This window comes from Diadema setosum, chromosome 10 (genome assembly GCF_964275005.1).
Source record: "Diadema setosum chromosome 10, eeDiaSeto1, whole genome shotgun sequence".
In the NCBI taxonomy this organism is placed as follows: domain Eukaryota; kingdom Metazoa; phylum Echinodermata; class Echinoidea; order Diadematoida; family Diadematidae; genus Diadema; species Diadema setosum.
In genome coordinates, this window is record NC_092694.1 from 1,903,864 (window position 1) to 1,916,561 (window position 12,698).

Genomic DNA, 12,698 nt, shown 5'->3' on the forward strand with positions numbered 1-12,698 from the left:
GTTTTTTTTTTAATAATAATTTATGAGGGTTCTCCTCCTTTACAGGTCTCATAAGTACCATGCATACAGATGGCTGAAGGGACTGTAGAAGGGGACCAAGTCTGACAGCATCAGGGAACAGGTTTGACTGTATCAGGGGACAGGTCTGACTATATCGGGGGACAGGTCTGATTGTATCCCAAGATAGGTTTGACTGCATCATGGGACAGGTTTGACTGAATTGGGCCAGGATTTCATAGCAAGAGCAAGGTACTCTGTCCTTTGCTCCATGAAGGAGGTACAGACATATCATATAGAGTAGTTATAGCATACCTAAAATAGTGAGGGAAGCCGTAGCTGATAGTGAGTCGATATTGTTAGTAGCATCACAGCGATACTCCCCGGCATCTGAGAAGCGAGTTTGTGAGATGTGGAGGGATCCAGTGGACAGGATTCTGAATCTATCATCATTGAGGACATTGGCTCCTTGTTTGCTCCATGATATAGCAGGAAGTGGGTAGCCATTGGCCGCACAATGAATGACCGCTGACTGACCCTCTCTATACTCCACGTCCTCTGGTAGGAAAGTGAAGACTGGTGCTCCTGTCAAATGGTGATCAGACAAGTCAAATATACTTATTGAGAACTTCTACTTTTTGACTTCGTTTTAGTTATATAGTTCCATTCTAAAGAAATGTAACACATTTAAACACTGGTTTAAACATGTATGTGCACTGAAAACTTCAAAACCAGTTTACAGTTAGAATTGAAAACGACAGATCAGTGTGATAGAATTCATATGCACACTTCACAGAATTAATATCATAATAGAATATAGATATAAATAAAAATTTCCATGGTATAACATGAATCAATATACAAGAGGACACAGAGAAAACAAAGAAAATATTAAGACACAACAGAGTGATAAAAATGCGAACAAAAACATTTAGAAATACACAGAATAATCTGAAGTTCTACATTCATCTTATTTTGTTTTGACTGTCAATTGCAGTTGAGATATTATGTGAGTAGCACTGCTTGAGTTGCCAAATACGTCTTTTTCTTGTCTGTCCCAAATCTACATTACTTTGTTGATATTGAAATAAGAATGATTTTCATTAACTTAACTCAATGACATGACTCACCATGAATCAAGAAGTCATACAGTATGGAAAATACAATATCGTCGGTTGAGAATGATAAGGGCGTTAAGTTGCCACAAAACCCATAGTGTTCAAGACCATTTAACGCCCTTCTCATTCTCAACAGACAATATCTTCTTTGTCTTGAGGAAGCCACTCCAATATTTTACTTTGTGGCATTCTCTAGAATGCATGCAGTACAATAATAAGATCCAGAGGTTTGGCCAATATTGGAGACTAATTTCATCATATCTAGCTATTCATTCATTCATGATCACTGCAAAAAAAGACTGATTGTTTGTACGGCCAAATGAGATGGAATATTGCACTGCCCGCAAATGGCCATTGTATACAAATGACCACTCAATGAAAATAGGTTTGCCATGCCTTGAATGGGATGTATTGTGTTTGACCTTTGACTTGATTCCTTATCCTGTGATCACCTCAATTCATCATTTTCATCATTTTTATTATTTTGATTAGGTCATCTCACTTGTTTGAGATGTTAATTTCTTATTTTTTCTCACTCATAGATTGCTTATGTTTGTAGAATTCCTGCACATCATTTTTTGTTTTTACTGACTGACAAATTAGGTGATCCGATCTTTTGAAAATCAATGAATTGAGTTTTGATCCCAATATAGGCATGACTATACAGGTTTCATCTGTGTTTAGGGATATTGGCCGTGTGATGTTTGGATACTGATTTTGAAAAGGGAGTCAGGTCTGCCATCAATATTCATGACCATACAGGTTTCATCTGTGTTGACAGGACATTGGCCGTGTGATGTTTGGATTCTCATTTAGAAAAGGGAGTGAGACCTGCCATCTTTGGTACCGAATTCCGTATACACTAACGGAAATACAGAATGAAGTATATTTGACCTTTGACCTCACTTTGCACACCGAAGATGGCGTCTAAGCAAAAAGTAATTATTTTATGAAATGATTCTTGTAACATGGTCTTTGCGTGTGCAAAATATGGGAAAGATAGGACATGTATTCACCAAGATACAGGATGAAACATTTATGACCTTTGACCCTAATTTACATACCCAAGATGGTGTCCGATCAAGTAGTTGTTATTTTATGAAATAATGTACGTGACATGTACTAAACATGTGCAAAATATGGGATTGATAGCCATTGTTGTTGTTCATCTACTGCACAGAAAGTAGTAGAAAGAAAGAAAAATAAAGCAAAAATTATGTTATTTTATAGAAATTTGAAGGAGAAGCAGAAAAAAAATCAGAAAAAGATAAAGTAAGGAAAGGGAGATTAAGATTAACTAAAGAAAAAGAAGAAAAAAGTGTTAAAAAAGATTTTAAAAAAATATTGGCAGGGGTGAGCCTCGAACCAGGGACCTTAGGATTACAAGTCGAATGCGCTACGCAATGACCTATTTCATTCTCCATAGGCCCTGTGTATTAAGCAAAATGACGCTGCATCGAAGCCTCGTGCCATTTTCAACCAAGTTTTTCGACGTGATGCCGACATTGTATGAAGAAATGGAGGGCACACTTACGATAGCCCAAAGTCTCAGCTACAACATTCTAAAATCTGGGAGAAATTCACCGAAGCATAAGTGAGCTAGTGCTCGAAAAAGAGAGTCATGTCAATTTTCACTGCCAGAAAAACTGCTCTCCCATAGAGATAACACGTAAACTGGTCAAATCTTAAAAGGATACTTTCAATCCATTTTTACGAGGCGATAACGTCATCCAATCAAAATGTTGTTTTTACATTAATGAAAGAACATTTAATAAGCTACAACATATCGAAATCTGGGTGAAAATGGGCAAAGGATAAGTGAGATACGCTCGAGTGAACTTGTAATTTGATGATGTCATTTTGAAAATTTACTCTTTTTATTTTTAGTAAGAAATTTGATATCTTTTAATCATTTTTCCAGCATCGCCAACCCATGAAATGACATTTACAACTCATCAGCTTTCAGAATATGTAAAGAAAATTGGGGGTCACCGTCCATCCTGACGAGTAAAATCGGATTTAAAATTGGCGTTTTTTTGGCATTGTTGCACTGTATATCGCCATTGACGCGCGCGCGGAATTGAAAAATTCCATTCCATTAATGAGATATGATTGAGAATGTGTTTTCATATAATGACGTCATAGTGACGTCACGGTCGACTGATCACTTTGATTTTAGTTCGATTGCCGTCTTTGGGAGACGATACATATATGGTATAAGTTTGAAATTGATAGGAAGAGGACTTTCTGAGCTAATCGATGCACAACTTTTGGGGAGAAATAAGAAAAAGAAGAAGAAAGAATCCGTACAAAAACAGAAGGTGATCCGAGAGGATACTCGGATCACCTAAAAATGATGAAAATGATGAAAATAATCACAGAGAAGGAAACAGGGCTTAAGATCTACCCAAGACAAAGTATGACGTGAAGTTTACATACTTGCAGGAAAGATACAAGAAAGTATGACATTGTCACCACATCATTTTAACTTGCAGCTTTACTCCTCATTCCTCGCTTTCAGTCTGGTGGCAAAATCTCCAATAAGTACTGTACAGTAACACTGTTTTACTGGCCTTAAACCTAATGTCAGTAAAACTGTTTTACTGGCCTTAAACCTAATGTCTGTAAAACTGTTTTACTGGCCTTAAACCTAATGTCTTTACTTCTGACTGTCTTTCATTATTAGTTGCATTATGATGTCACAATAAATCTGAATAAACCAGTCTACAATTACAAACCACAGCCACTGAAATCGACATAGTCCATTCACAACAGGATGATATACCTCTCTTGCACTAAAGTACACATACAACTTTGACATTTAACAATACAGAAAACATTGGATAATTTTTTTTTTCATTAACAAGGATATAACATAAGGTTAGACTTGACAAGGCAGCACAGAGCAAAACAATAACATCAAGAATGCCATGCAACAATTCACATGCTTACTAAGTCCTGCGGGAGCTGTCACCTAGAGGGTGGGAAAAAATGCCAGCCAATCTCATTTCTATCTCCGGAAATCTATTCTTTCAAATTCCTTTATCATTGATGAGTGGTTTTATGAGGGGAAACTTTCTTCCATATACACCATTTTTTTCTCCCACAATAATACAATCTAAACAGTATTAATGTTGATTTCCTCACTCACATCAATTAGATTACAGTACATCCTCTGTATAACCCAGTTTGAGGGTCAAATACATTACCATAGTGACTAATGCTAACATGACTGAAATGTCTGAGTTGTGGTGACTGGACCTAATTTTACAGACGATTGTATCATTTGTCTGCCACTCTTATTCAAAATCAGATTGAAAAAACTTCAGAAGAAATCACGCTAGTCACTAAAGACTGTCCATTGAGAAAGTGTGACATTTAAGGTGCTGTAGCTTGACAGGTTCTTTTTTTTTTTGGGGGGGGGGGGGGTTGTTTGTTTGTTTGTTTTTTTGGCATGCCTGCCACAGTGACGGGGCATTAAACGGCACATTACTTGAATATGAGACCGTTCTGAAGCAAATAATTTTCACACAACAATAGATATATAATGCACTCTTAAATGAATCCCACAAGAATTGGAACAATCATCCCCCAGCATTCTCACTGATTCCCACTGATCACTTACTAGCCATCCCCTTTAACCTCCTGGTTGAGTTCAGCACCAGTCTTTCTTCTTTGCATGTTATACTGTGTGAATCTGGGCTGCTATTAGAATTGGATTATGGTGTGTGAAACCATATGGGATGAAGAAATTATGTTTGCTACACTGCCATGCACCAAACATCTGTTTCACATTTCTGGCGATGTTTTGACAAAACCCCTTGTCCTATCATCCATTTAAATCCCTCTCAAATTTTTATTTTTTCCCCTTCCTGAGCATCTCCCTACAATCTGGTCCCAAACAAGGTTTGTAATACTAGAGTGCCCTGTAAGATACGTCTCACTTACAGACATTTATCTGACATTCCAAGTCGGCCGCCCCTGCACAGGGACTCACTTTTCATTAAGACTGCAAACTCAGTCCTGCCGTGCCATGGGCTATTTTTCCCCCATGTTGTCACTCATAATACTACCTTCCCTCTTGATAACCCTTCAGCTGGAGACTGGAATCTGAAAACACTCAAATTCTGGTTTTGTGTCAGATAAAAATACACTTTTAGTCGTAGGCATCTAAGTCAGTCTCCTACTCTCATAGAAATTGACTACAAAAGATCTTGTGTGTATCAAGAAAGCAAGGAAGTTTGATGTAATAAGTCCTGACACATTTGTCTAGAGTCCGTGTTGCTATGGTAACAGACAAAATAGATGGGCCAAAATGAATTACTGCTTAAATTCATTACGATGACTTCAATTTCATTTGTGATAATTAGATACATCACTGAGTAGCACTTCACTGCATCAAATACTTTAGAATATAGCTTGTTTGCCTGGAAAAGCTGCCAAGAAGATATGTCTTTTTTTTTTTATCCTGTCTGATAACGAAAAAGTTGTGATTCTTCACAACCACATTTTTCCTGATTGCCCCATCAATGCCCGCTTCACATGATTTGAATGAGTTCTTACTTTGGTTGCTTTGTGACGGAAGATAATGATTGACAATAGGTCAACAACTTGGTGTGCAAATATGAAATCTATGACAAATATTTCCCATGATTCAAAGCACTACCTTTCCAGTCATTGTTTGAAAACTGTCTAGTCCAAGATAATGTGTATGTTCCAATGAGTACTTACTTGGAGCTCCAAAGTACCGGAGGGTGACCGGACTAGTCTTTGCCTCTCCCAGTGCGTTCCTAGCCATGCATTCATACTGGCCCTCATCATCTCCACTCGCATTCTGGATCATCAGTGTGCCATCCTCAAGAATGTTGTATTTATTGTCAATCCCACGATTTGGTAGAATTTCCTTACTGCCAACACGAGAAGGAAGAAGAACAAAGATCAGTTTACTTTTCTGACCATTAGTACTATGGTATTACAATGATGGTAAATACATTAAAGTAATAGAAGCAGCTCAAGGGAAAAGTCATTGAAGAGATATTATTGTTTGTACAGCACAAAATCATTTGCTCTGCTCCATGTTCATGAATCATATTACAAGATATGCATATTTCATGAGATTTAAAATCTTAGCTTCACTTTCAAATCCAACATGTGACATTTTACACTAAATAGTGTGAATGACATGCCATAAAAACAAGTTTCATCAAAAATTTTATTGCTTCACTTTTGTCACTGTGTATGGCTTAAATTGAACAGTCATGTGTATTTATTACTAAGAGCATCAAAGTCTAATTTCTTCAATAACAGAGGTTAGGTCACGTGTGGCAACTTGCAAAGTGCTCTGCAATTGCCCTATGTCCCTCCTTAGTGCATGAGAGAGGATAGATTGAGTGTAAGAGTTTCTACCTCACGGTCCCTCAATATTGTTACTGTGTACATTCCTGCAAACTGACCATTCACCGAGAATGGGTATGAATGCCACGCAGTATCATGACAATGATATGCTGATGAGATCCAAACATTTGGCTAGGTTGATAAAGGGGTTGATAAGAAAGTCATGTGGAGTTAGAGTCCTCAAAGTCTCGTCCTAGGAAACAGGGTGATGCCACAGGCAATCAGAGGAGCCAATGTTCTAAAGCATCGGAGCATTTTAGAGAAACAAAATTTCTTCAATCTGTCAGCATTGAAGATTCACACACTGTCTTCTGTGAGCTCAAAATAAAAGTTCCCGCAAACTTTAAATGACTGATGAAAACATGGTTGGGTATCTGCTCAGACAACGGAAATAACTCCACATGGCCTTAGTTTGTAAGGGAGCCACATCCCTGGTCTGTGCCTGTAAGACCAGCTGATCATGACACAAGATGTGACTGTCTCCAATGAGGAACTTCCTTCAGATGGTGTTAGCAACATATCAGATAGATCTGGATCACGTAACAGTCAAGCAGTCTTTGTTCTGCCCACTAAAAAGTGGTGATGGGGTTGAAGTAAACTCCCCCAAGGATGTAGAGAATGTTATGCTGACTGATATCGCTTGGAGGAGGAAATGTCATGGCAGCGGAAAGCATCTCAGCTGGAGTCCAGACTCAGCGAGTCATGACTGATGGCAACATGACAGCTGAGAGACATCAGGATGAGATTCTGAGGCCAGTGGTTATGTCATATCTACACACCACGGCTGCAGATCACCAAGTCACCAGGAAGATGACACACATCAAAATAGAGCAAGAATTATAATGATTTGTTGTCAGAATGAGAGTAATGCAAGGCAAACATTTACACATCAAAACCAGCAGGGTACCAATGAGCAATCAGGGAGATCTTATATCTTTGTATAGTTTTCCATGCATCTCAAATATCATTCCCAATTAAGTTTCTTTTTTTTTTCTTTTTTTTTTCTTTTTTTTTTTCTTTTTTTTTTTTTTGGGGGGGGGGGGGGTCAAGAGGTTTTTCTTGTCTACAGGTATTCAATACTTTTTTCCAAATACACTCTTTGCCTTCATAACAGCAAACATTTCTTATCCATCTCTTATGGAATGTATTTGCAATTTCTCTTTTCTTATCAGATTTCGCTCTAACAAGAAATTAATAGGCTGTGTTGCGATATCAAGTATAGTGATAACCACAGTCAAAACAAGAGAAACAGCTAATGACAGTTGAGTTCAGATGGATTTTAAGAGGACTATTAACAGGGTATGTGTACACTGCCTGTATATCTGGGTAGAAGAAGAAGAACTTTCTATGACTTCTGTGACTCCTACATAGGTCAGTCACTCCATTTTTTCTCTCCACTCCTCTTTTCTGTCTGTCTGTCTGTCTGTCTGTCTATCTCTGAATTTCTCTCTCTCCTCCAAATTAATCATGTCTACCCACTGTCTGGGCCATGGGAAATATCGTTAGTAACTTGTGACTATCCTGCTCTCTTCCCATATCTTGCAAAGTCATGGGTTGTGGTTGGAAAGGCATGTCATGTCCAGCTTTGTTATGACCCAAGGGTATCAAGAAAAACATGACCAATTATATATATGTATTGTCTAAACCCAGGTCCTGTCTTCAGAAGTACATGTACCACTAGTAAAGGCAGGCCTGCTCGGCCAACATGCACTTTTAAATTGATGGTGGTTCCAAGGGGATATAGGGGTGATGTAATGCATCTTTACTGGAGAGCAATGATAATGCCAAAATCAGGGTACTTTTTTTCTTCCATTTCATCAGGATGGATAAAATAATAAAAAAAAAAAAAAAAAAAATTGAGGGAGACTCCTCACATTCAGGAAGAGTTGGCAGGTCCACTGTGGGTTGGTAACCACAAAGTTTGGAGGTTACATGGTTTGGGGGGTTCTGAATACACCAGTGTAGAGAGCATTTGCCATGCAGTGCACATATGAAATTGAGGTAGGAACAAAACTAAAATTTTTATTGAGATTTGTTACAAGTTAGGAAAAGATCCACAGAGCTGGTAGGTCCAACATTAGTGTCCAGAGAGTGTGGCAGGTGACGCATTAGTGTGAAATAATGAGGAAGGGAAGATAGTTTGCACATATTTTGAAGTGTTGATCTTAGTGTTATCAGCTTGTATGCATCACATCACAGAAACCACATTCCTATTGTTCAGTGCAGTAGCTTTTAATTATGAATTGATAACATTCATTGGTACACTTCCATTGTGGTGAATGTTTTTTTTTAAATAACTATTTGAGCCCTATTTTGAACATAATACAATCATTTACTTCAGTCATACAATTATCAACAGCCTCCATATTGCTAAATTGAACTTGAATTGTCAATACATTTCAGATGACTGAAGTTCAACTTTCTGTCTCACAGGGGAAAAAGTTTTGGACACGGTAAACTGTGGCGGTAGTGATTGTGCCTCTAGTATCATCATTCTTATTGATACCATGTGTGGTTCTGTCTGATCACTGTCTTTGTGTATTGAGCAAACTAGGAATACTTTCCCAATGATCTGCATTAATTACAAAATATAAGTTAATTACTCATCCTATGAAATAAATGTACATATGATTATGTGCAATATGAATAATTATCCAAATTATATCTGCTACAATGTTCATCAAATTTTCTTCATGGACATTCATCTTTGACCACCACTGGTCATTGTTCCATTGTCAGTCGCTGACCACTGATGACCATTGTGTTGTAAATCCCTGAGGGACTGGGATGAAATCCGATTCTGAGCTGAATTTAGTTGCATGACTTCTATTGGATGCCAGCTGATGGAATCAATTTACTTGGTAAAGTGATTGTGGTGCAGACACATAACTTAATCAATCATGTGATTGTTGTAGCATATATCTGACATAACTTTTCCTTTGTCATGAATGTTGTTGTAGACACAACATATCTACAAAGACTGAAATATGTATTCATCATCAGTAATCTTTTGTGGGATTTTTGCAGCAGTCTTGCCATATTTGCAGTAATCTCTTTGTCATCTAAAACAGAACTTCTGCTTCATTCCACTTCAAAATTGACTTATCCTTTTTGACTAATACAATCCTATGCTCAGGTTTTGCAATAAATTTGCAGCATCTCCAGGGATCCACAACTCAAGATATTGAGTAGGCTCTACTCTCATCTTAGAGTTTGTCTGATATGTTCTATCTCCTAGAGACATATGCCACGGTTATTTTGGTCTCTTGAAGGTGATATAGCATGAGAGGTGAGGGAGTAAAGAGCCAGTGGGAGGAGGAAGAAGTTTAAGACAAGCAGACTTAAAGGAAACCAAAACCCAAAGAGAAATGTGGATTGAGTGAAAGCAGCAACATCAGTAGAACATATCAGTGAAAGTATGAGGAAAATTGGACAATTGATGCAAAAGTTATAAAATTTTAAAGTCATGGTGTATTAATGATTGGAAGAGGAGACTTCTAGAGTTCATGACATCATGTGTGGCCAAGAGTATAGAGAAAATTATAAAGAGAATTCCACATACATACCAGAAAAAAAAAATATTTTTCATAAAAATTACACATTCCATCCACTTGATACTGACATATTGCATGTTAAGGGTAGTAACTATTCCCCCTGCTTTCTGAAAGCAATTACCAGTAGTCAAGTGCTCTTTCATTACGCTAGAAAAGTGAAAGCATGTTGAATTTTCTTTATATTTTCTTTATATTGTTGTCCACACATGATGTCATAAACTCGAGTAGTCTCCTTATCCAGGGGTTTCAACACCAAAATTGTTAAAATTCATGACTTCTGCATCGATTGTCCGATTTTCCTCAAACTTTCACTGATGTGTTCTGCTAATTGTTGCTGCTTTCACTCAATCCACATTGCTCTTTGGGTTTTTGTTTCTGATCACACTCTCAGTTTAAGCTCCAATCACAGATTACAACACATGCATATGAATGTAATTCTCAACACTGCCATCTTATTTCCATTTAAGCCACAGTGTTGGTTTGAACTTGACCTAGTGGTAAACTTCACTGCCTAGTTTTATGACACACCACATCCATGATAAGGCATAAATACCTCAACAGTCTACTCGTTTGTTTAGTCACAGGGCAAGAACCTGTTTGCTTACCAATATTCAAATCTTCCAACTTATTCTAACAGATTTTTTTTTCAGATGTCATAAAAAATGTCTGAATGACACAAAAAGATAATTAATTACATATGCTCTGATTTGTGTTCATTTTCTACTTTCTATTGGCATCAATTAAAATGACAAGATGAATCAATACAAATTAGAAGACACATAAACACACACATACACACACATAGAGAATGAACAACTGAAAAAAAAGAAAAACTTTGAAAGAGGCCTTGATATGGACAGTTCATTATTCTAAACTGATGTAACTCAGTTCACTGTCATGTCACTGTCAAGTATGTGTAGGCCATTGCCTTTTCATAGCACTGACATCATAAAATTTTACTAGTCATTAAAACATGTCACAATGTGCAAATTATGATCACACAGCAGATTTTCATCTCCTTCCCTCTCTTATCATGTTGTCCTTTAACCCATTGAGGACGGTCTGATTTCGCTACAACACACATTTCCCATAGACACCTACCCGAGTATACTCGAGGCTCGTCCTCAATAGGTTAATATACTAACATTGAATTTTATAGGGGAAGGTTTTGGTATTCTTTTAACAATGGAACAGTGCCAAAAATTCTATCTATAACATTCATCAACAATAAACATTTGAATACAATTAATGAATTATGTGTGGACAAACATGCTGTGTATGGTGATTTTAGCTTGTGGCTTAGAGCAAGTTACTTTTGTCAATGTCTGATCTCGTATTGTATTCACAAATAGTTTCTGACATTGAGATCAATAGACATTCTTTTGAGGTTGATGAATTAATAATCAATGTTTTTATTGATAAAAGTCACACTAAATGTATTCTCTCTGTGATACCAATAAACCTCACAAGGTGACTTACTGAGACTGGTTTTTATGATGATGACAACTCCTGATAAATATGACACTCTACGACTAGTCAACTTGGTAAATTCTTTCACCATGATTTTATGAGGTATAAGTGACTTTCTGGCTGAAACATCCCCTGACCTGCAAAAACCTAGCAACCTTAACAGCATTTCCTTAGCTCAATGACTTCATTGACTTGAATATCTTCTTCTCTCCATAATATTACTGATAACTTTCACCTGTCCTTGCAGGTTCTGATAATCACTGTATGTTTCAGAGCTGCTGACAGCACAGTACTGCAGTACACACTGTATAAAACAAGTGCGTTTGTATTTTTGTTTCACATGTACTCAGTTAAGACACTGGCCCTCACTTGGACCATGATAATCAATTACCATAGGTAATGATAATGCCGTCACTGGCTACAAGTGACAATATCTTAGGATAATTCATATGCACAAATAAGAAATCTAGTTGTGACAACTTTTTTGAGGAAGAAACTACCATGAGATGGTTGTCTGGTATACTAGGAGCATTTCCTGTACCTGTACCTGTACCTGTACCTGTACCTGTACCTGTACCTGTACCTGTACCTGTACCTGTTTATTATTTGTGTCTTCCTGTTTGTAAATGAATGGAAATGTAAATTAAGTTGAGGTTCTGCAGTTAAATGGTAGTCCATCCAAATGAGTCATTAACTTAATATCTTCTCTCTTGTCTTTAGTATCACAGACTGTAAGCTGATAATAATGAAGCAGTTTTAAGATAAAAGATACACAAATTCCAGAGAAAGCTTACACACATGAGATGATTACCATGCAGCTTTAAAGGGTGTGTACAGTTCTGGTTGAGGTGAGGATTCAGCTTTTAACTTTTTGTGAGGTATTCAGAAACCACTCTATGAGATGTCAAAGAGCATGCAATTCTAAGGGGTATCAAAAGTTTATTTGACAAAAATCGGTTTTGAAGTGGCCGAGATATCCAAAAACAAGGTGAAAGACAGAGATCCTAATAAAGTTGGGGCCTGTAGTCTTTTATTATTATCACTTTTTTGGATATCTCAGCCATTTGAAAACCAATTTTCATCAAATAAACGTTGAATCCTTCTTAAAATTACATGCTCTTTCACATTTCATAAGAGGTTTCTCATTATCTCACTTTGGAATGTA

The 12,698-nt window shown here is 37.2% G+C and overlaps 1 protein-coding gene across 3 annotated transcripts in view; it reads right to left on the reverse strand.

The window, feature by feature from the left end:
- LOC140233630 (peroxidasin homolog) overlaps positions 1 to 12,698 on the reverse strand; it is a 103,123-nt gene that overhangs the window by 11,854 nt on the left and 78,571 nt on the right. For all 3 annotated transcript variants that reach the window (XM_072313728.1, XM_072313729.1, XM_072313731.1), the window contains 2 exons: positions 5,847 to 6,022; positions 313 to 582 (listed from right to left, as the gene is read on the reverse strand). In XM_072313728.1, the coding sequence (XP_072169829.1) occupies positions 313 to 582; positions 5,847 to 6,022 (446 nt within the window). The remainder of the gene's footprint in view (positions 1 to 312; positions 583 to 5,846; positions 6,023 to 12,698) is intronic.